The sequence below is a fragment of the Garra rufa genome, chromosome 24, assembly GCF_049309525.1.
Source record: "Garra rufa chromosome 24, GarRuf1.0, whole genome shotgun sequence".
Taxonomy (NCBI): Eukaryota; Metazoa; Chordata; class Actinopteri; order Cypriniformes; family Cyprinidae; genus Garra; species Garra rufa.
In genome coordinates this window covers 20780091-20804572 of record NC_133384.1, presented here as the reverse complement: position 1 = coordinate 20804572, position 24482 = coordinate 20780091, and the positions used below count along the sequence as shown (strand labels likewise).

Below are 24482 nucleotides of genomic sequence, written 5' to 3'. Positions count from 1 at the left end.
ATCACAGGCTACTACATAGTACGTTTATGGGACTGTGAATCACCCTCATATTATTTTTATACTATATATACTATATTATAATTAAAAATTATGTTTCATTACAGTTTTTTATCTTGTAATTACTCTTCAACTGTGATGCTATAGAGCTACTATGGTAGCCCGTGTCCACCACTGAATGAAATCCGAATTTTTACTTTTTATCTCGCAATTTTTGCTTTATATTATGCAATTCTAAGAAAAAAGTTAGAATTGTGAGTTTATATCTCGCAATTTTGACTTTATAACTCGTATTTGCGAGTTTCTATCTCACAATTCTGAGAAAAAAAGTCAAAATTGTGAGATAAAAAGTCTCAAAGTCAGAATTTTGAGTTTATATAAGATACCATGAAAACGAAAGTTCGAAAACAATTCTAAAGATGGCTGCGAACTTGTTTGTTTGATGCACAAGGTCTATGAGTTGAGCTGATATTTTAATATCCTGGCTGAACTGGGTTTTCTAGCTAGGATAACAATTTATATATCATTATATATACTTTATGTCAGTGGTTTCCAACCCATGTGTCGGGACCCCCGTTAAGGAGAAACGTTAGCTAAAAATGTGTAAGCGGTCATCGCCAAGCTCACTCTAGTTACAAGCAGGGATAAAACGGTTACAGTTTGATGATAAACAACATTCTTAACTATTAGTTTTACAGTTTTAATATTTTAATCATCATTAAAAACTAACTTGACTATCGCGATTTGAGCATAAATACAACAACAATAGCAAGATTCTTGCACAGCATGACAGCACTGAGCGAATTATATGAATTAAAGTATGATTAAATTATACGAATGTATCTCTGAGGGAAACCAACTGTCTTCATGATGTTTCAATGGCATTTTCTATTAATCTTACCTCTGTATACTTACCAGGGAAACAGCTCTGTTTTACTAAATGCTACCTACTGGCAGAAAATGCATTTGCTGTTTTAGTTCAGTGTTTGCTGTTTTAGTTCAAACCAATGCAAAAAATGCATACCAAGTGGTTTACCGTCATTTTTTAAAACTATGCAAATGCTGCATTGCCAAGGCCAAATAAAATAATATTATGTTAACATGCACTTAAGTCTTCGGACTTGAATCATGAATTTGAAGTTTTTAAATCAAGACAACAACACAAGAATCATTCAGTTTCAGGTCTGAGTTTATTGCACTTAACTGAATATCATTTAATGTATTTTGATCTCTTTGGCAATTTATTTACGCTCTTTACTTTAAATATGTATTTGATTTCTAACTACTGATAAATATGGTTTATAGCAGGTGTTGACAGTGATTAACAACCATTACTAATGAAGGACGGGGTCGGGTGGGGTTGCTATAAACCATTAAATCTCATTTGGTTAGAGAGAATAACCACCTCGCCCTCCTGTTGTCAATCGCTGTGTCACACCCCCCACCACACACAACACACTACACCACACCGGTCATTTACGACTCTACACGGCCCCCCCTGCACACCTACAGACCACTACAGCCCGGCAGGGGGGCAACTATACCAACTATACCTGGCTACTATACGTGCTTTTACATACCGCAAAGGGTCTGTATGTGAAGCTGGATGCAAACGTTTGCCGGTCAGCAGGTAAAGTACCACGAAGTTAAAACAAAGAAACGTTTCGGTAATGCCGCGAGGAGAACAGGTACAATACCGCTGAACCTTACCTCTGAACTAACCAAGAATCATTTTTAGAACGCTTCTTCCCAGATCGCTTCAAAGGCTCCTTATGACGTCATATTACGTCGTTTCAGAAGGATTTTTTAAAAATAAATACGTGTCTCCAATTTTTCCTGACATATTAGGCCACACATACCAACACAAGAACACTTGCACAAATGGTGTTTAAAGCGAATATTTAGCTACAAGAATATTTATGCTGGGTTCTCAGTTTATTTTTATCAAAAGTAATAAATTCAATGAACTCACTTTCAATTAACTATAGAATGTTTAAAATCAAGATTTAAACAAAGGATAAAGTAATGTAAAGTAACCTCATCTTAATGTCCCTAAAATTGAAGTTCTTTTTTTAATCCAAATTATAGATGGTTTGCATTTACGTCGCGATTTGGTCAGTTACACGGATGCGCATTGGCAATAATCGGAGTAAACAGCGTGGATTACAGGGCTAAAAGAGTAGTTCACTTCCAGAACAAAAATTTACAGATAATGTACTCACCCTCTTGTCATCCAAAACGTTTATGTCTTTCTTTCTTCAGTCATAAATAAATTATGTTTTTTGATGAAAACATTTCAGGACTTCTCTCCATATAATAGATATGAATGGTGCCCCCAAGTTCCAAAATGCAGTTTAAATGTAGCTTCAAATGGCTTTAAGGAAGAAGGGTCTTATCTAGCAGAACAATCGGTTATTTTCGAAACAAATTGACAATTTATATATTCTCAAATGCTTGTCTTGTCTCATCTCTGCGATGCACATCCATAGTGTAATCCAGGTAGGGTATGTCGAAAAACTCCTTGTTTTCGTCTTCAACTTCAAAATCGTCCTTATCTGTAAATTTTTGTTCTGAAAGTGAAGTAATCCAACTTTATACGTTGTTCTGCTCATTTATGCTGTTTAAACCATGGGGGAAAAAAACGTGTGGAAGCTGCTAAAATCATATAGAGAAGGACTAAGTAAGCAAACTCAAAACAAACTCAAGTTAATAGGTGGTAAAGATACGTACAAACAGTATTATTTGGGATATTAGCCTACAATTTCACCTACCTGACCAGAAATAATAAGAGCAAACAAATGTTGTCAAGATTCTTGGCCTGGAAGAAATCCTGGTTCAGTTTGGCCAACCACAAACGCCTTTTGTCCCTCAGACAGTTGTTTTTGCACTCTTCTCCTTGATTTGTTATAACTTTTGGCAGTCTATAGTACTCCAAATGTTTTTCCTGGTCTGACTGCTTAGAACAGGCTAAAACATGACAATAATTGACCATTTTCAGCAATAATCAGCAAAATATGAAAGTTTCGTTCGGTTCAGTGGCATTGTTTACATTCAGCCATTTGATGACACATTGTGAAAACACTCTATTGGGTGGCTGGCACACTACAAATAATGAATAGACTTGAAAATAAACATTAAATATTATTTCCAAGCATTTATATGATTAGTAAAGCAGTTGTGAATAGTCATGTAATGTGATTTACCTCAGAAAAGACAAGAATAATGAGCTTTGGAGACCACGCTAACCTGTAACCTTAATGTTTCTGTGGTCGTTTCATTTTTTGGAAACTTCTGATTTTGAATAAAAAAATTGTTAAAAGAGTCACTCAGTTAAAAGAGTGGGAATCACTGCTATATGTATTATACATGAAAAGTAACATATAAGGCCAGCTTTTCTGTTTTTCTGTTTGATTTCTAAGAAAAGCTCACTAGTCGCTGATAATATCAACAGTTCATTCACAGTCACAGGTTACCTTAATGCTGGAACAAACGGAAGAGAGCTTATGCCAGTTCATATAAATATCCTAGAGCGAAAAGGCTTAATGACATCAAAGATCTTGAATGTTCTCACTGACATTTATGCTTTTGTTAAGAGTCACAGTTTAATTTAAGGGACCACGTTGTCATGCAGGATGAGTGTCTCAGATGATCGATCTCTGTCAGTTACAACTTTGCCATTTTCTTATTTGTAAAAATATGAAATTTAAATGAAAGCTGATAAAAGACATACACATAGTCACTAAAGAAGACTTTAATGCATATCACAAATTCATGAAACAGTCTTTGTGATTGTTAGTCCATTATTTTCTAAGTAGATATTAGTAATATATATTATGTATAGTAATCACTTGTCATATGAACACATTATAAAATTTGTAGTAATAAAATCCGTCCTCTAGGTTTTAAACTACAAATCATTAACACTCTATTACATGTCACCAATCTGTCTCTGTCACTAATTTAAACAGCAGCCAATATGGGTAAAATCTGTTGAAAAAATCTGTAAAAATGTAAATAGCTGTTTCGAATGCAGACTCTTACAGTACTGTCTTACTCACTTACTCTCATTTCTAGATCATTGTCTGCAGAATTTACAAGAAGACTCAAGATGAGTAAGTAAACCATTCAGGTTTCATCAAAATGAAAGCATCATGTAATCTCTACTCTGCCTTTTGCTTGTTTGGGTCCACAGACTGGGCAGCAGCAGCGGCGGCGGCGTCTGTCTGGGTGGTGCTGGGATCTGTGGCAGGGGTTGCAGCTGTAGGTACAGGAGTGGGCGCTGGAGGAGGGATTGGATCTGGATCATCAATCAAAGCCTGTCTTCTTTCCTTTTCCTTAATCAGCTGAATCAAGCAGTAGGTAACGAACATCACAGTGATGGTGGTGAAGGGGAAACCTGAGAAACAAAATACAGTTTGATTTAACGATAATGTATTTTTGAGGTCAAAAGTTTACATACACCCTGGAGAATCTGCGAAATGTGAATTATTTGACTAAAATAAGAGGGATCGTACAAAATGCATGTTATGTTTTATTTAGTACTGACCTGAATAAGCTATTTCACATAAAAGACATTTACATATAGTCCACAAGAGAAAATTATAGTTGAATTAATAAAAATGACCCTGTTCAAAAGTTTTTTTGTTTAGTGATAGTTATTCATTAATCCCTTGTTTGACCTGAACAGTTAAACTGCCTGCTGTTCTTCAAAAAAATCCTTCAGATTCCACAAATTCAGGGTAAATTTAACTTATTTTGTCTTTTGGGAAACATGTACGTAGCTTCTGAAGGCCAGTACTAAATAAAAAATATATGATATTTAGGCAAAATAAGAAAAATGTATACTTCTTCATTCTGTTCAAAAGTTTTCATCCCCAGTTCTTTATGCATCGTCTTTCCTTCTAAAGCATCAGTGAGCTTCAGTCATTGCAGTCATTGTTAGAAAGGGTTCAAATACACAAAAATGCTGAAAAACCAAAGGAATTTGTGGGACCTGAAGAACAGTGGGTAGTTTAACTGTTCAGGACAAAAAAGGGACTCATGAACAACTATCACTAATTTAAACAAAAAAAGAAACATGGTCATTTTATAAATTCAACTGTTATTTGCTATTGTGGAAAACATCTTTAATGTAAAATGTCTTATTCAGGTCATTACTAAATAAAAAGAACATCATACCTAAAAGGGTTGTATTCACAAAAAAAAAAAAAAAAAACTAAATTAGAAAAAAAAAAGAAAAAAAAAAATATATATATAAAGTAAAAATACAATATATAATTTAACCTTTTAAAAAATTGAAATAGCAATTATATAAATTCTTTTGGTTTTTAAAATGCATTTAAATTGCTCAAATATCACCAGTACTTTACCTTTCAGAAACATTCTTTTGGCAACCAGTTTGGCAAATTCAAGATTGTTCACGGCCAGGACATTGTAAAGGGCAATTGTCCAAAAGTTAAAGGTATTAAACACAGCCCTGATCCTGCGTGACATAGATTCTGATATCGCCATCTGTGGGTGGAAAGAAAGATTTTTAGAGGAGATTATTACTTATATGACCCGCAATTTAACATATAACCAGTAGGGAGTGCCCTAGAGTACATTTTAGCCGTAGTAATTCATTATTTAACCACTAGAGAGAGCAATGGAGCATCCATGTTACAGTACATGAAAACAAAATCCAGCAAATCATTACCGGTCACCTTACCTCAATAGAAATGAAAGGTTCCATCATGAAGAGCTTGGCAGTCCACATTTCAAAATTAAGGCCAAAGCAGTTTAAGAAAGCCCAGATGAAAACCACCCAGCCTGGTCCCAGCCAGAGGGACGTTATGCCAAATGTAGACAGAGAGGCAATTAGCTCATCCAAAATATTGTCATGCTTCCCGCCGAGATAGTTATAAACATACCTATGAAGATGACAGTATTATTTGTTAAAATACTAGTGCCTGAAACACACTGTGTTGGTTAAAAGTATAATAAAAGTAGAAACATTAATCATACTTGCAGAGAAATTCATTAATTCCACGATCAAAGTGTCTGTAAAAAAATGCATTAAATAAATTGTATTATAATGTTTAGAATTAAGAAGAAAAAAAAGAACTAATAAGGACGCACTGGCTCACTCACGTCTCAGAGAACACATAAAGCATTGTAATGCATTTGGGTGGTTTGGGAGGGTCCAGATAATCCAGTCTTGATATTGTGTTTATCACTCCAAACATCACTGCTGCTTTCACCCAGTCATATACCAGATTTAAATAAGCCAATCCAACTGCATAGTGAAAGAAGAGAAAGCCTATTGTAGTCTTTTGACACTGATTCACTAAAAAGTAAATGAATATAAGTACACACATACTTACCAAGGGCCCAGTCAGAGATGTTTTTAAGCAGCTTCAAATCATTAGGTATGGTCAGAATGTACATGAAGTGTAGGAGGACTGCCACTATCATAATAACCCCCAGGTGTAGCAGGGCTTGAAGGGAAATGTTCCACATTTCTCCATCCTTCCTCGTCAGATTTGGGTTATTGGCCTGCTGGGGTCAAATGACAAAGTTATAAAATCAGAGTCTAATTACATATAAAATAATCAAACCAGGATTGTTTTAGATACTGACCTGAACATAGAACTTGTCGAAGGTCATAATGGGTCCGAAGTAAAAGAAGGGAAGGTAGAAGTTGTACTTGAGAAGCTCCAGGATGCTGTAGTTTCCATCTTTCTTCTCACAGTTCTCTAGAGCAAAACTCATACAACGCATGATGGTGAACCCACAGCCGCCGTAAAACAGAAGAGGACGGAGGTCAAAGTTGCCAATCACAAACCCTGCCTGAAAGATGAGCAAATTAACAAGTTATCTCTGGTCCTCAAGTCTGATTGGCTGAGAGGTGCATGATATTCTATAGATATCACCGTTTGTATCACTCTGCTTTGTGGACGCCCAAACCCTTTATAATTTTATAAATAATACTATTTTTGAGTCACGAAATGTAGATTTTTAGGCGAGAATTTACTTCAGACTTTTAAATATGCAGTTTGTTAATAAAGATATCGTCTATTTGAAGATTTGCTTCAATGTCTTTGAAGATGTGAGCTCCAGGGTGTCAGTGGGCGTTAATCGCTCATGAACCCGCTGAGAGCAGCCTTACCTCGGCCACAAGTTCTGGAATTTGCCACTGGCTCTGATGTGAAAGGATAGTACGATAAAGATAACATTTTCCTAAGCGGACACTTAAACTAATCTTTTATTGTCAATATAAGATAGAGCTGAAGAATGAATGCTGTATCAGATGCAGGTAATCACACTCACTCAATCCATCTCTCATAATTCTCTACATAATACAGTGAGATTTTAATACAGTAATACAGTAAGCTTTCAATGAAGCAATTCAAACTGTCAACTTGAGATCTGAATCAGTGGCAGAAGGAAGTAGTTTCGCATGAAAGAGGGGTTTAAAGACACTCCGTTGTTGTTTTGTATGTATTTATTAACATCACATTTGTGTTGTCAAACTGTTATAAATGCACTAACACACTCGTAGCCTTGCAATATGGCTGTATATCGGCACGCTGTGTCTACTCGTGTGATATTGCTCATATACTGTATCTCTCTGGTCCTTGAATCTGATTGGCTGAGAGGAGTGCAATATTCTAGTGATATCAAAACTCCAACCATTTAATATCCATTTGTATCACTCTACTTGCGGTATTTCTTATAGTGAGTGTCATGGTGGACACCCAAATTCACTATAGTTTTATAAATAATACTGTTTTGTGTCAAGGAATGTAGATTTGTAAATGAAGATATCGTCAATTTGAAAAATTGCTTCAATGTTTGTGGAGATGTGAGCTCCACATCTTCTGGATATTGCCACTGGCTCTGATGTGAAACGATAATTCGACAAAGATATCGCTTTCCTCAGCGAACACTTAAACTAATGTTTTATTGTGAATATGAGATTGACCTGAAGAATGAATGCTGTATCAGATGCAGGTAATCACACTTACTCACTCCATCTCTCTTTCATAATACTCTACATAATACAGTAAGCTTTTAATACAGTAGTACAGTAATCTTTCATTGAAGTGACTCAACATTCATATTTGTTACTAGTTCTTAAGTGACTTTTTTTTAATTAGTTACGGAGGCTTGGAGTCAACTGGTGAACTGTCATCTTGAAATTTAAGTCTGTAGCAGAAGGAAGTACTTTACACAAAAGCGGGTTTTAAAGACACTCCGTTGTTGTTTATTATGTATTTACACACTTGTCATCGAACTGTTGTATAAAAGAGGGTTTTAAAAAAAAATCAGTTGTTGTTTCTTATGTTTTCACACACTTGTGCAGTCAAACTGTTGATAAACACAATATCACATTTGTAACCATGCGATAGGGCTGGGCGGTATGACCAAAATTTTATTTCACGGTATGAGAAATTTTATTTCACGGTAACGATATCTTTCACGATATAGTTTTTTATATAGGTAGTTATTCCAGAAAATGTACAAGAGGGCTTTATATAATAAATAAGCTTGAATATTTAAGAAAAGAAATGGACTTGTTTCTCCTTTTCCATGTTTTTACAACCTCCCAGTGTATCCTTCAGTCTTGCATTCAACGGTTTGACCAGTCTCAGCCCACTTATTTACATTTCGCGGTATACACGGAATAAAAAATTCTTTTACGGTACACATTTCATTCCGCGGTAACGATGTATACCGTCGTACCGCCCAGCCCTACCATGCCATATGGCTTTAAATCAGCACACTGTAATTACCTATGGCCTAATCATAGCCATGCCAATATATAGCCATATTGCATGGCTACTTGTGTGATATTGCTCATATTTATTTAACTGTAGCACATTTTATATTTCCAGAGTGTCACTGACATACCTGCCAGGAAATAAAGGGCTCCATTTTGAAAGTCGCCAGTGTGGTGAGTCCAGCGACAAAGCAGAGCCACCTGAGCTTGACCAGAGAGATGCTATAAAGCAGCACACAGTGAGAGAGGATGAGCGTGACGTAGGCCCAGCCCATACTGGTGAAAACCGCCAGCATACCATACACCATGAACACCAAAGATCTGTACTGTAAGATGAGAGAAGACAAGAGATTGAGCATCTCAGGTTGGCCGTATAGAGTCATATCTTTATTCATTAAGTAACATAGACTTATTTGGACTTTCAATAGGCACCTGCGGAGCCAACAAGGTGCAGATCTTGGCAAAGAGCACATGACCTGAGAGCGCAAAGATGATATGCTCTCGAAACGTAGAAAACCACATCATCCACTCAACATCAGCCGTATCCTGCCGTGTGATATGGATAAATCAGAGCCAATGACCACAATTTTATATGTACATAATGTGAAATTCTACAGACAAAATCTCACCATTTTTCGGCCAGAGTAATACCATCCTGGCTGAACACTGGGTTTGAAGGTTTTTCTGTTGGAATTTGCTGAATGTAGACAACCGTGAGACAATTAACACTCTGTTTATTACTAAATATGATGAATATGTGACCCTGGACCACAAAACATGGGTCAATTTCTTTTAAACTGAGATTTATACATCATCTGAAAGTGAAATAAATAAGCTTTCCATTGCTGTATGGTTTGTTAGGATTTAAAAATCTGAAATCTAAAAAATCAAAATTGGAGAAAATCGCCTTTAAAGTTGTCCAAATGAAGTTCTTAGCAATGCATATTACTAATCAAAAGTTACGTTTTGATATATTACCGGTAGGAAATTTACAAAATATCTTTACAGAACATGATCTTTACTTTTTGATTTTTGGCATGAAAGAAAAATCGATAATTTTGACCCATGCAATGTATTTTTGGCTATTCCTACAAATATACCTGTGCTACTTACGACTGGTTTTGTGGTCCAGGGTCACATATTCATTGAAAGCAGGGTTTCATAAACTGCGGTTCATGAGGAAAGTGGTCGATGAAAACTAATGATTAAATCATAAAAATCACAAATCTGTATATTCAATGCGAATTGGCCAGCTTTTGTCACAAACCCATAATAATACCTCTTTCTCTTCTCTTGTCACTCTGTTTCAGTCTCTCATTCTTTGGTATATTAATACTGACATATGATCCCTGCTGCGTACTTTGCATAGCTTTCTGAGGTTAGCAGATCACTGCTCTGTCTTTTTCCTCATACAATATACAGTAGTACTGTTTCGGTGCTCTAATGGCGAGGTTTATGAGTGAGAAAAAGAGCTCAAGTGGATGTAAAACGGTAAGAGCCTCACAGAAACCACTCCAGAAACTTTATTTGCACAGTGACATCATTTTAGGGTCACATTAGAACGTTGTGCATGTGTTCATTTATACTTACAGCTGGATACATCAAATATCCATCTGGCAGCCCAGAGCATTGCCAAACACAGCACTACATTATAAAAGTAGAGCTCGTACCTCGGAAGAGCTGCTTTGACCCCCATTGTGTGCAGGACAACCTGAGAGAGTTTGGAAAGGTGCAGTTAGAATGAATGTCCAAATATTTCCCAGTCAAGACAGCCAATGGGAGATTAGGATCCTGCTAAAAAATACAACTTGGTAATTGGTAAACTACTATGGGATGAAAGCAATATTGTAGTGTTACTGTAACTAAAATTGCAGAACATGGTGCTAAAGCATGACCAAGGTCATACAGTAGGTTTGCTTTCTAGGGAGCTAATAAACTGAGAAAATGTATGTTTTAAGTTTCTTGGATAATGATTTCAGTTGCGTAAATATGAATGGCATTAGTAATTACAACAGGAGTTACATATTCAACACTTTCATACAAAAGCCAAACAGATAAAACTGAAAACAATTTGATCTTTGTGGGCAGGGCAGAAGTTTCCAGTGATTTGAATTGTGTGAGCAGGAAGCATCTACACTATGTGAGCTCTTGCTATTTTTAGCTGGGTTATTTTCTGTTCTAATTGTATTGGTTGAAGCATCACACTAAAAAAACACTTACAGTATGTTACAGCCAAATATTTTATCTTTTTCTAACCAACACATGATTCTTTCATCTTTTTCTCTTTTCAGGTCATTTGAAAATATAAAGTCAGATACCAACCTGGACTGCTTTATTGTGAGCCATGCAGGTAAGTTAGCAGCTTATTAGTTCAACTCTTTTCTCCGATATTTGGCTTAAATGTTAGCAGGTCATGCGCTGCAGGAGGTGCCAAGCAGATTTTAGAAACACCTGTTGTACTAACCTTGAGCACAGCAATGCCACCGTAACCCAAATACTGAAGAAATCCACTTGAACTTACAGTAATCGCAATAATGTGAAGAAAAGATGAGGTAAATAATAATCAGTTGGGTGCACAAACTGCCTGTTGGGCAGTTGCGGACAGTTAAAGGTGAATGGGAGATGTATTTATATTCATCTGAAGCAGCCCATAGGGGGGCGGATCCATTGTGCCATGTTGTATCAATAGAAACAGGCTTGAAACTCCATTGCTTGCATACTGAATGTCCTACATAAGAAATAGAAGATGGGTAAGAACAAGAAGTGTAGATATGCAAATATGTATCATTAAACAAAAAATCTTACCTGAGAAGGCACTGTAAAGTCTGTGGTACTCTCCTGAGTGTGCATTGAAACTGGCAGAAATTGTTGAATAAAATTATTTTTGTTTTTCTAGTATGGTTGAACCACTAATTTTCACACGTACTATTTTATCAATGTCCTTACTACCTTTCTGGGCCTTAAACATGTCAGCTGCATTGCTGTCTACACAAGATCAAAAAGCTTTTGGATTTCACCAAAAATATCTTAATTTGTGTTCTACAGATGCAGATAGAATTGCATTTTTGGGGAGCTATCTCTTTAAGCAAACTCAATGAGATAAGCCATGAGAGATAATACAAGCTATATAAAGATCTTGGACAAATCTCTGTGGGTACAGTATCATTTGTAAGTGCAATTAGTCAGATACCAACAAAAAAATCCACTTATCAGAACATTATTTTAACATTGCTAAATGAACAGACTCATAACAGATAGGACTATTGCAGTTCCCTAATATAACCTGCATGTATTTTAGGCCATTAGCTCTTTAGCAGCCTTTAAGAAAAGCCAGGAGCCCTGGCATACATTCACACTCTTCCACACCTGTTTCTGTCAGGGTCAAGGCTGTTTTTGGATGATCGTAGTCTGTTGACAATTTAGACTGAGGGGCCATTTTTGTCTTCTAACTTAAATAAAACCCTTTTAAATATAAAAGGAAACAATTCGTGTTTTTTACATTTCAAGTTCTAAATGAAGCCACTGTGTATGCGTACTATATTAACAATACCTGAAATACCAGATTTAGCCAAGATGACTCGATTTAGCAAGTCCTGACAGATCAGCAGATTAGGTTGTAAACAGAATAATGTCACATGTTAACATATTCCTGCTTAAATATTAATACCATGTCTGAATAGGGATCACTGAACCCCTCTAGGTCAATATCACCAAGCTTTGACCTGAGAACCATTAAAAACATGAACTATTAAACCAGTGGTTCTCACAGAGAGGGCCGGGGCCCAATAGGGGGCGTCAGTACACTTCAAGATGACAAAAAGTACACTGTACAAAGTCATTTGTTGCAAATAAAAATTCAAGCATCCATTTGACAAAAACGTACTGTTTAAAGTTTCAGACTATTTCAAACTTTCCGGTTTAATTCATTGCGCTATTTGCCAATTTGTAATAAATTGTGAATTTACTAGCAATTTCTGAGTGAAAATTGTTTCCACACTAAATTTCTTTGTGTATTGAAAAAAAGGAAATATTCTAAACTCTAATATAAAATGCTAACAAAAAGTCTAAAATCAAGATAAAAACCAAAACTTATATATAATATTAAAAATAATAATAATAATAATGTTAAATATAGCTGCAAGCACCAATTCACACGCTTTAAGGCATTTAAGCACATATGAAAAAAACCCATTACATATTATGAAGCCTGTAACAACCTAAATCAATGATAAAAAAAACAAACATTTACCATAGAAAATACAATGTTTTTTAACGTTGGACCAGCTGTGGTCCAATCTCCCTAAACCTTTGCATGCTTGTTTAGAATCACCTTTCGCATGTGCTCACCAGGTTTTGTGAAGTTTTGAGTTTTTGTCTAGGCTTTATAGGATTTGGGGTAAATTTGGACAGGCCCCTATAAGTGATCCTGTTATAGCCTCCCAAAGGGTGAATTTCAACATTTATTTAATAATTATTGACCTAGAGAGTCCAGAGAATTGCACTGCAGTGTTTTTTTTCCAGATTGAAAAAAGGTCGCAAAAGTAGTTTTTCTTACATTTTCTCAATCATTTAACAAATAGTTTGATTGACAGTAGTGGTTCTAGAGGCAAAGTTGTTCGTAATGAGGATGTCTGTCGTATGATATGAATATCATGCATGTGTGTGAAAAACTGTGCAATATACAATCATTTATGCCTTAAAAAATGTGTTATTTCACCCCAGTGGCTAATTTCTTTCACATTTTTCAGACCTTTAGGGCTGTGAGTCAAAACCGAGTTTTGTTCCAATCGACCTTCCCGAAGTTCATCGGCCTGTGGCGGTCATGTATTGTGAAATTCACAAATGTCCATATATACACTTGTGGCACTTATGTCGATAGGACATAAAGTTATGGCTGTTTTTATGTTTTTTTCCCTCTTATAGCATCACTAAGAGGCCAAGTTCCACAACCTTTTTCACATGACCTCAGATTCAGCTTACATATGCGTTTTGAGTTTGGCGAAGTTTCAGTCAAAAGTTACAGACAGTTTAATAAAGGCAGCCATGCCCATTTCGAACATTTGGCATCCCTTTGTGATAGAGAGTCGAATGTTCAACCTTTTTTTGATAATTATTGATATTCACTCTCCAGAGAGCCTTCCTGCACTAGTTTAGTTCCAGTTGGGCAAATAACTTATGACTAGTTCGCAAAAGTAGTTTTTTCAAAAAAATGCTAATTACCCGAAAATTTCGCCAGGGTGATAAACAAATCTGAGATGTGTGTTTTGTCCGGCGTGAGCCAAGGATTCCAACGCCATAAGACATTTGAGCCTGTAACAAACGGTTAACGAGTTATGAGCGATTTCATACTTTTGATTGCTGTGGGGCAATTGGGGCGAGTCTTGTTGACGTTGTAGACGGTGTGAGTACTACCATCCCTCCAAGCATTAATGCTGCCTTCATGTGATATGGGAAAGATGATGCTTTCCACTTGTGAAGTGGAAATTACCAATGTGTCGTGTTCAGGTGCTTTTGTTGTCGTAGTGTAGAGAAACATGGCGGACTCGCAATTTGTCCACACATGTTACTTTGGTAAAACAGACCAAATAAAATAACATGAGAAAATTGCCTCCTTCAGAACACTGTACCGCAAAGCACCCTACTGGAGGCGAGCCACGACAAGCTAGCATCTTCTCTTAACGGTATTTTTAAAGACAACACTACGTTTAAATAGCGACGTTATTAAAATCCTTTATGCCCCAGCATTATGGGGGCTACAAACTAACCAACTAAACAGCAGAGAACTTTTAACATCATGCAATGCTTATCATTCAGTATAGTTTCGCTGCTGTCCGCCATGTTGAAAGGTCAAAGTTTATCCCATCTCGGCAACTCGGGTATCATAAAAAATTTCGAGCTTTCCAGTGGAAATTACAACGTGAGTGGGTGTTCATGTGCAATTTAGATGTCGGATTTTGGTATTTACCATAATTACGATAGCACATGAAGGCAGCATAAGTCTCTACGACTTCCGCTTTGGTCTGCCCAATCAGATTTACTTGGAGATTGCTGATCCTTGGCCATTCTAACAATTACAATAAGGTTTTGGCACTAATTCACAAAAAAAAAATGTTAATTAATATATCAATACTCCCAGTTTCTGTTAATAAAAACATTTAAATAAGCCAATTATTGCCTGTTTTGGGGAGGCTCCGAATATTGTGTTGGACAGTGAGGGCACTTTGCGGGTGTTACGCCCCCATGTGGCCAACATACTGCATTTTTCACTGAACACATACTTCTTCAAAAAATTCAAAACTCAACTCACTGGTTTAGGTCCAGAAAGTGCTGGTTTGATTTATTTGACCATACATGTGATTCATGTCTTTATTTATCAACCCATAGACAGAAATGGTGAAACTCTTTTACTAGTACAGTAACCTAATTAGTCATATTTAGGTCCTCACAAAGCTTCCTTGAGTTTTAAAGGAGTACGTAATTACAGTTCCAGTTGTGTGGAACATCTGTTGCACATTGATTGATTATATGTTACAAATGCCATAAATTTGATCCAATGAATGCAAATGTAAAAATGTCCTTGACTGCCTCCAGTGAAAAGGCAGATGAGATAGACTTATAGAGAGTCTACTCTTCCACAGTTTCCTTTTTGCTGGTCTCCTGGCCTTCAAAGATCGGGTACTTGCTTTCCACCTCTGCCCATGTGATGGCACCGTTGGCCAGGTCACGAACGATTTCGGGCAATTCACTAACCTGTAAATAAACATGTAGATCTTAGCAAAATAGTTAACATACTACCTCAGTGAATGAAATGAAGATAATAAGAGCATTACCTCAGCCCTGATCTGCCTCATGGAGTCACGATCTCTCAGAGTAGCCGTGTGGGGCGTCTTATTAACCGTGTCAAAATCGATGGTGATACCGAATGCCACACCAATCTCATCTGTTCTGGCGTAGCGTCTGCCAATAGATCCTGAGGAATCATCCACCTTGTGGGAGACACCATTCCTTGTCAGGGCTTCAGCTGTAGAGCAAAGCATTAATTGCGCATTATTATTTGGATAGTATCCATACATTTTTATAAGTAGGGCCCTATGAAATCCATTTTATTTTATTCTAAATTCTGATTTTTCCATTTTTATTTTTCTGTTTCAATTTTTTAATGGTTAAACTAAAAATATTAATCAAAAAGCATGTCTAATTGAAATAAAACCTACAATTTAACAGCAATTTATTAAAAAAATTAACAAATAGCATTTTTATGTTTCTTAAAAAAAAGTGACTTTCAGAGCAGTTCTAGAAATTACGTTTATGTGTTCATGTACTCATACTGGATTCTGCAATGTTGAGAACATAGAGCGCTATAAGTAATAGTAGAGGTATACTACTCACATAATTCTCGAACAAACGGCATAAATTCCTGATTTTGGCTCAGTGGAAGGACGGAGCATTTGTATGGTGCAACTGTGGCAGGGAAGCTGAAATACTGGAAAGAAAGAAGCAAACTTCATCAATAAAGCAAGACAAACATATTAAATGATTATGTACAAAATACTACAGCAGACTGTGTTTACCGTTCTTTGTTCATCACCCTCCCTGATACGGAATGTGTGCTCAAAGATGGAGTACATGATTCTCCCGATGCCAAAGGAGGGTTCGATCACATTAGGAACAACCTCCTCAACTGTGGAGCAGGAGATGTCAATTAAAGTCAGTTTTATGTCACTTGTTGTTTACATAAAAAGCTTAGCTTTTGTCTCTTACCATGCAGGGTCTTCTGGAACCTCTTGACGTTAACCATGTCCTTGGTGAGTTTGAACGTCTTGCCCTCAGTCTCAATGGTGAACTCACTGCATTGACAGAGGAGACAAATGAATGAACAGAATAACATTGGTGAGTACTAAATACCTATCTGTGTTCTGACTAGCACAGCTGTTTTTAATATTAATAATAGGAAATCAACATATTAGAATGATTTCTAGGATTTAGAAGGATCACGTGACACTGAAGACTGGAGTATTGGCTGCTGAAAATTCAACTTTGCCATAACAGGAATACATTATATCAAAATATATTAAAATAAAACACAAAAAGGTTACTTTAATTGGAACGATATTTCACTATATTGCTGATTTTAGTGTCCAAGCCCCAAACCTTAAACCTTTCATGGTTTTAGTAATTTGAATAATTTCATCATTAGTGATACTCACCCATTATCGTTGAGGAGTTTCTCTTGCTCTGTGATGTAGCATTCATCACAGATGGCCAGGTATTCCATGGCAAACTTGGCATCCTTCTTGTATGCTTTGCCGATGGCTCCTTTGTTTGGCTCGAACTGGACAACATTTACAACTTTGTGTGAAGCAGTTAAAGAAGGTAACTGAGGACAAACAGAACTAACATTCCGTGTGGAGACAGTTTAGATCCCATTTAAATGCTTTGATGATTGTAGTTATTAAAGGATTAGTTCAGACCTGAATTAAAATTTCCTGAAAATTACTCACCCCCATATCATACAAGATGTTCATGTTTTCTTTCTCCAGTCGAAAAGAAATTAAGCTTTTTTTGAGGAAAACATTGGAGGACTTTTCTCCATATAGTGGACTTCAATGGGGATCAATGGGTTGAAGGTCCAAATTGTAGTTCAATTCAGCTTTAAAGGGCTCTACACGATCCCAGCTGAGGAACAAGAGTCTTATCTAGCGAAACAATGTCATTTTCTAAAAAAATGTAAATATATACAGATTTTTTTTAACCACAAATGCTCGTCTTGCAGTTGCTCTGCGATCAGGACATCACACATTATGTAATCGTGTTGGAAAAGTCATGCGCAGTTTGTATGTAGCCTGTGTTCTCCGGTTCAAAAAGGTAGCGTAAGGAGAAAAACCCCATCTTATTTTCTCCTCAATTTCAAAATCGTCCAACATCAAGGTTTTACCTTTTTTAGTAAAGAATGTTTGACTTTCTTTGCATGTTTGCTTTGTACATGAAATCGAGCTAACGCAAGATGAGCATTTGTGGTTAAAAAGTATACACATTTATATATTTTTTAGAAAATGACAGATTGTTTCATTAGAAAAGTCCCTTATTCTTTGGCTGGGATTGTGTAGAGCCCTTTGATGCTGCATTGAAACTTCAATTTGGATCTTCAACCCATTGGCTTCCATTGAAGTCCACTATATGAGGAAAAATCCTGGAATGTTCTTCTCAAAAACCTTGATTTCTTTTTGATTGAACAAAAAAAGACATGAACATCTTGGATGACAGAGGGGTGAGTAAATGATCATTTTTAATTCTGAAGTAAACTAATCTTTTAAGTTCTGCTGGAAGCTGAAGGATATGGGTTCCTTTAAGGGTTTTTCAGCAACCAGAGGGACTTTGGTGGCCCGTGCGTGGCACAAAAGATCATAACATGAGCGATCAGCACAGCCCACGATCTCAATCCACCCCTGAAAAAAAACAGCATGAACAAACATATGAATAAACACCCTTTCTGTTGCACAATGAAGTCAGAAGCTCCTCAAGCAAACACTGAACGTACATAAGAGGTTTTGGTCTCAGCATCCCAGCAGTCACAGGCATAGTGGGCCATCTCATTGTCCATGTGCTGACGGAAACGTAGCTTGTCTTTTGCAACACCAACTTTGACCAGATAAAGGTAGATCCTTCCAATGAAGTAGCCCAAGACGGAGTTGTTAATGATGCCCTACAAAATACAAACATTAGTCACTACAACCAAAGTGTTAATTATAATCGGTACATCAGATGTAACCCTGGACCACAAAATCAGTTGTAAGGGTCAGTTTTTGCTGAATAAATAAGCTTTCCATTGATGTATGGTTTGTCAGGATAGGACAATATTTGGCCGAGATGCAACTATTCGAAAATATGAAATCTGAGGGTGCAAAAAAATTAAACATTGAGAAAACTGCCTTTAAAGTTGTCCAAATTTTTGTCAAAAATTAAGTTAGGAAGGTAGGACATTTACAAAATATCTTCATGAAACATGATCTTTACTTAATATCCTAATGATTTTTGGCCCATTTGTTGGCTATTGCTACAAATATACCCATGCTATTTAAGACTGGTTTTGTGGTACAGGGTCACATATATGAGATCTTCACTGACCTGCTCCACTGCATCACCCAGTCTCATTATCTGGGCAGATTGCCCACTAGTCTGTGCTTTGGACGAGTAAAGCATGATCTCCAAATCAGCAACATTAGAGAACTTGGAATGAACCTTCTCATTGGGGTCTACAAAGTGCTCGATCTCAGCCATTGTAAACTCTCTATGAGGAGAAATAATTCACTTCAGTATAATCGGAATGGAAATACTTCTACGCGACACCCAAAACAGGAATTCATAATCCGCACCTGACACGAATCAACCCAGAGCGAGGAGAGATTTCGTTCCTGAAGGAGTTTCCGATCTGGGCAGCAGCAAATGGCAGCTTTCCCTGGTTGAACTCCAAAAGGCGTTTGAAGTTGAGGAAGATTCCCTGAGCAGTTTCTGGCCTCAAATAGCTACGGAAATAATGTAGCCCCAAGTGTAACGCATCTGTTTTCTCACTTTGGATATTTTAAATGAGCATGTAGTTTGGTGGTGTCAAACATACCCTTGCATGTTGCCTCCAGGCCCAATGGAGGTCTGGAACATCAGGTTAAATGAGATGGGAGGTGTGAGATCATTTCCTGTAATGGGAGACTTGACATTGTATTGCACAAACAAATCTGCCAACTCCTGCTGAGTGTAGTTATCCATCTAGAAAAAGAAAAAAAGAAATGTTATTTTTGATTTAGTGCAGACCTGAAAAAGGTATTTCACATAAAAGTTTACATATAGTCCACAAGAGAAAATAACAGTTTGTAAAAAACGACCCTGTTCAAAAGTTTACATACACTTGGTTCTTAAATGCATTTGAACCCTTTCCAACAATGACTGTATGATGAGATCTATCTTTTCACACTGAGGACAACTGAGGGACTCATATGCAACTATTACAAAAGGTTTAAACACTCACTGATGCTTCAGAGGGAAACACAATGCATTACATATCATACATAAATCATACAGTCATTGTTGGAAAGCATTCAAATACAGATTCTAAAAGGTTTATGTAAACTTTTGACCTCAACTGTAGAATTAATAAAACAAATTCAGCTTATAAAAGCTAGTTATACATTTAACATTGCATCAGTGAGACATACCTGAGTGATGACACCATCCATCTCGGTTTTCTTTTCTGCTGAGCATTTTTTGTCACTCATTAATTTCTGAAGATGAGCTGAAAAAAGACATCGCAATCATTTTTATTAGTAGAAGTATTTTTTATTTAATTGAATTTTAATAATAGAAATCTAAAATGTTGTATATGCGTTAAGGTACTGTCGTAGAGGCAGGAAAGAGAAGAAATTGTTGAATAAAGTTGATATTTTTGCTTTCTTTGGGCACAAAAGTATTCTCGTCGCTTCATAAAATGAAGGTTGAACCACTGATGTGACATGGACTATTTTATCGATGTCCTTACTACCTTTCTGGGCCTTGAATGTGTCAGTTGCGTTGCTGTCTATAGTCAGAAAGCTCTCGGATTTCATCAAAAATATCTTAATTTGTGTTCCCGAAGATGAACGAAGATCTTACAGGTTTGGAACGACATGAGGGTGAGTAATTAATGATGAAATATTTATTTCAGTCTGGCTGGTCGCCTAATATAGCCTTTGTGATCCTCACAGATCCTATTGTTTTCTTTTGCTTCTGAACATCTGTAGCAACTATGGAGTCACATCAGAGGATGTCTCAAATTATACAGTACTGCTGGAGTGGTTGTTATTATAAGAAACAATCACAAACCTTTAAGGAGGTGGTCAGCACGGAAACACTCTCCATTCTTGACGTCCTTGACCATGTAGTCGGCAAACTTATCCACATGCCCTGATGTCCTGAAATGCAACAAGAGCACTGAGTAAGAGCTCTAGATATTATAAACAGATTATATGGAGAATAGCCAGATGAATGCTCACTTGAGAACGGGTTCTGGTGTAAGCATGGTGCAGTCGATCTCCAGAATCTGCTCCTCCTGGATGAAGTGCTGCCTCCAGACCTGGAGAATGTTGTTCTTTAGAGCACAACCAACGGGCCCAAAATCATACAGCCCACTTACACCTTTTTCACACAGAAAAACAAAAGCAAACTATTAGTTGACAACAACAAGCAATCTTAATTACTTTTACTAGTATTTGCGCCATACAATTATGTTAAAGGGATTGTTCACCAAAAAATAAAAATTCTGTCATTAATTACTCAACCTCATGTCATTATAAAACTTTAAGACCTTTGTTCATCTTTGGAACACGAATTAAGAAGCTTTCTGACCCTGCATAGACAGTAATGGCACTACCATGTTCAAGGCAGTAAGGACATTAATAAAATAATCCATGTGATATCAGTGGTTCAAACGTAATATTACGAAGCTATGAGAATACTTTTTTTTGTGCAAAGAAAACAAAACCAACTTTATTCAACAATTTCTTCTCTTCCATTTCAGTCTTCGACGCACGTTCATGAGGGTACCACAACGCATGCGTTGTGTGCAAATAAAGTTGTTATTTTTGTTTTCTTTGCGCACAGAAAGTATTCTCGTAGCTTTATAAAATTAAGGTTGAAACACTGATGTCACATTGGCTATTTTATCGATGTCCTTACTAACTTTCAAGGCCTTGAACATGTTAGTTGCTGTCTACGCAGGATCAGAAGGCTCTCGGATTTCATCAAAAATGTCTCATTTGTGTTCTGAAGATGAACTAAGGTCTTACGTGTTTGGAAGAACATAAGAGTGAGTAATTAATGACTGAATTTCATTTTTGGGTGAACTATCCCTTTTAGACTAACCTTTCAAAATCAGAACACATCTAAATCAAAGGTATAAAATATTTATATGAGGAAAAACAAATACTGAAAACACTCACCGCCATAGATAGCAAATGCCTGGTCGTAAAAGAAACGTCTTTTTAGGGTGTCTTCCATCTTGGTTCGGTCCACAATGTCATCTTTGGGCTGTAAGGCAAGCTCCTGCAAAACGGGAAAAAAAAAATAAAAAGTCAAAATGGACTTTGTAAATCATCATGACAGAAAATAAAGTTTACTAAAAGTCAATTATTATAGCTGCCGGTCGTCTGATATTTAAAGAGGAAGTGTTTAATGTGTTTGCACTACTAGCATAATTTTAACAGAATTGAAAAAATAATAGCCGTTTTCAAACAGGTTTCCAAAACACTTACGCCACCCACGACTGGTTGGTCAAACAAACAGTCCCGCCCCGTAAAGGCCTGTTCACACCAAGAACAATACAATAACCATAAATACAACGATAACTATATTTAAACGATAGCTGTTTTTTGTTGCAATGTTGCCTGCTATTTCAAATGTGCAGGCCATTTAAATTTGAATAAAGTCTGTTTAGCTGTCAGTGTTTTATCGTTCATCAGCTGTCAAATAAATAGTTCTGAAAGTGATCCCAACGATACTGTCCCCCTGTATCATTATCGTTATAGTCCTGGTGTGAACTCTGCTATTCTCTTAAATTTGAAACTTAAATTTAGAACATTATCTTTATAGTTACAGTCATCGGTGTCGTTCTTGGTGTGAACAGGCCTTAATTCCTGGTAAAAAAAACTACATTAACCATGACTTTGCAAAGTAATTTCCACCAATCAGAAAGATTTACATTATTTTAAAAATCTGCATCGTTTTATACTTAATTTGGATTATGCAAGGCGCCATTATTTAGATGATGTCAAATGGTTGCACCCTGTGATCTACTGCCACTACCTGTTGCTATTTTTATAACACCTCTACAATACCACAATAAAACACTGATATGATGACCACAGCTACTGAAAGAGCTTACAGGTGGTGATGGATGTAAGCATAAGCTTAAACCAAATGCTTTACCATCGATTTTCCGCCCCCGGATATAGAGTGAAATCCACGCTGAGAAACTCCTTAAGTTGCCACTGTGTCATGACTAGCGTCAACATGCTTACATCCTGCCAGGATGGCATCTAGCATTTCTTGTCTCTATGGTTTGTAAGCTCTTTCAATATCTATGGTCGACCAAAAGCACTCAAAGGCATCAGAGCTAAAGTGGAAATAACAAAGGCGTGGGTCTTTAGTAAGTTTAGTAAGTTAAGTAGAACCACCATCTCATCTAGTGCAACCATTTGACGTCATCGAAATAACAGCGCCCCCCATAGTCCAAAATATATATAAAACAATGTGTTTTTTTTTAAATGACATACATCTTTCCCGGGTTTACTTTCATTAATGTTATCTTAAGTGTTAACACAAGTGGTTCCCTTTAAATCCTCCATGAACCAAAGCTGTTGGAAAAGTAGGCGGGCACTGTTACACTCTATAGTTGTTTACACATATTAAACTGAGACAAGAGAAAGCATTTAACATAAAAACGACACATTTAATTATTAGCATCTTATGTAAGTAACATAAATGACATGATAACATTTCTCACCTTGGCCTCAAGGATTCTCTTGCAAGCTTTCAGTTCTGCAACGGCCTTTTTGACATCTACTTCAGGAGCGTTTTCTGCCTTCAGTTTACGCACAAGATCACCCTTTAAGGAAAAATAAACAACAGTGAACGCACCGTTTATTAGTACGATTGCTATATATTAGAATAAGAACGCATCCAAAACATTTCCCAGAAATAAGCGGAGTTTCGTTTTAACTGTGTGTGATTTCCTCCACCCTCAGTCTCCGTTGGTTTCTGCACTGTATGTCAGAATGGCTCATATTAAACGTGGCACTGACAGACTGAATCATCCAGCAGTATAAACCCCAAATAAAGCCACCGCCCTGTCGTATTTCCTATACAATATCACTTTTGCATAAATGCACTATGTGGTTTTCTATAACAAGCCATTTAAACTGTTTTGCATAATTTAAAGGGATATTTGATCCCTAAATAATGGCTCTACCTTGTACAAAACAAGTATGTGTTTAATGCACAGGCTAGGTGAAATAACAATGCAGCACATAACATATGCTTGTTGTTGTCTTTCATAATCGTGTTACCTGCTCCTTTACTGCCAGCCTCAAAGGAGCCAGAACCTCTTCGATACTGCCATCCATATTCTGTCCTTCCGTCATCTCCAGCCACGCGCTTCTCTTCTTCTTCTTCCACAAACAGCCCGATAGGGAGAGCGCTCTGATCGGAGGGGAACCACACAGGAGAACGGGACTGAATCGGACCCTCGGAACCGTGCGGACGGCGATCTGTGTACCGGTCCTGAGGAGGAGTGCTGATGTTGCGCTCCGCAGAGAAAGCATGGACCGAGAGGAGGAGCAACTACACCGCGGAACTGAATGATGAAATCTCCAGAAATGAGTAAGTGACAGTGGGGATTCAGTTCTGTACTTTCGCCATTGTTTTGTTTAGTTTGAATGAAGTTGAACTGCAAAATGGCAGATTCGTCACAATCTCCCGTTTTATTACGAGTGACTTTAAAATGAAATTCGAAATAGTGCAAAACAACAATAAAAAAAATTTACTATTGTATTATTGTGATATTCGTAAGTATTTTCAATGTACTGATTTCTTGAAGTACATATATTAGGTGGGTACATACAAACAAACAACAGATAAATAAATACCACCACATGAAAAAATAATTAATGACTTATTGAATTCTATACCTTGTGAATGAATT

General features: G+C 36.8%; 2 protein-coding genes across 3 annotated transcripts; both read right to left on the bottom strand.

Annotated features, from left to right (window-relative positions):
* Positions 1–3742: 3742 nt before the first annotated feature.
* Positions 3743–11351, bottom strand: hhatlb (hedgehog acyltransferase like, b). 2 transcript variants are annotated; one of them, XM_073831146.1, is made up of 12 exons: positions 11223–11351; positions 10349–10469; positions 9388–9455; positions 9191–9304; positions 8890–9084; positions 6616–6825; positions 6360–6534; positions 6127–6271; positions 6001–6036; positions 5705–5906; positions 5367–5508; positions 3743–4393 (listed from the first exon to the last, which is right to left on the bottom strand). In XM_073831146.1, the coding sequence occupies exons 2-12, from the start codon at positions 10452–10454 to the stop codon at positions 4158–4160; spliced, it is 1629 nt and encodes a 542-aa protein (XP_073687247.1). In that variant the 5' UTR covers positions 10455–10469; positions 11223–11351; the 3' UTR covers positions 3743–4157. The 2 variants fall into 2 exon arrangements, with proteins under 2 accessions (XP_073687247.1, XP_073687248.1); XM_073831147.1 differs by having other exon boundaries at positions 6360–6531.
* Positions 11352–15067: 3716 nt separating this feature from the next.
* gars1 (glycyl-tRNA synthetase 1) lies at positions 15068–24133 on the bottom strand. Its single transcript, XM_073830833.1, has 17 exons — positions 23848–24133; positions 23286–23387; positions 21724–21826; positions 20779–20920; positions 20609–20697; positions 19966–20042; positions 19374–19519; positions 19132–19281; positions 18884–19046; positions 18297–18461; positions 18098–18204; positions 16966–17112; positions 16520–16605; positions 16330–16439; positions 16148–16241; positions 15589–15779; positions 15068–15508 (listed from the first exon to the last, which is right to left on the bottom strand). Exons 1-17 carry the CDS (start codon positions 24100–24102, stop codon positions 15383–15385), a joined length of 2253 nt encoding a protein of 750 aa, XP_073686934.1. The 5' UTR covers positions 24103–24133; the 3' UTR covers positions 15068–15382.
* Positions 24134–24482: the final 349 nt, after the last annotated feature.

Coding starts and splice junctions, on each gene's coding strand:
- hhatlb (XM_073831146.1), bottom strand. CDS start 10,454: ATGGGGGTCAAAGCAGCTCTTCCGAGGTACGAGCTCTACTTTTATAAT. Junction 9,305..9,387: donor ATTACTCTGGCCGAAAAATG/GTGAGATTTTGT, acceptor ATCACACGGCAG/GATACGGCTGATGTTGAGTG. Junction 6,535..6,615: donor TCGACAAGTTCTATGTTCAG/GTCAGTATCTAA, acceptor ATTTGACCCCAG/CAGGCCAATAACCCAAATCT.
- gars1 (XM_073830833.1), bottom strand. CDS start 24,102: ATGCTTTCTCTGCGGAGCGCAACATCAGCACTCCTCCTCAGGACCGGT. Junction 19,520..19,965: donor TGGATGGTGTCATCACTCAG/GTATGTCTCACT, acceptor TTCTTTTTCTAG/ATGGATAACTACACTCAGCA. Junction 17,113..18,097: donor GAAAAACCCTTAAAGGAACC/CATATCCTTCAG, acceptor AACTGCTTCACA/CAAAGTTGTAAATGTTGTCC.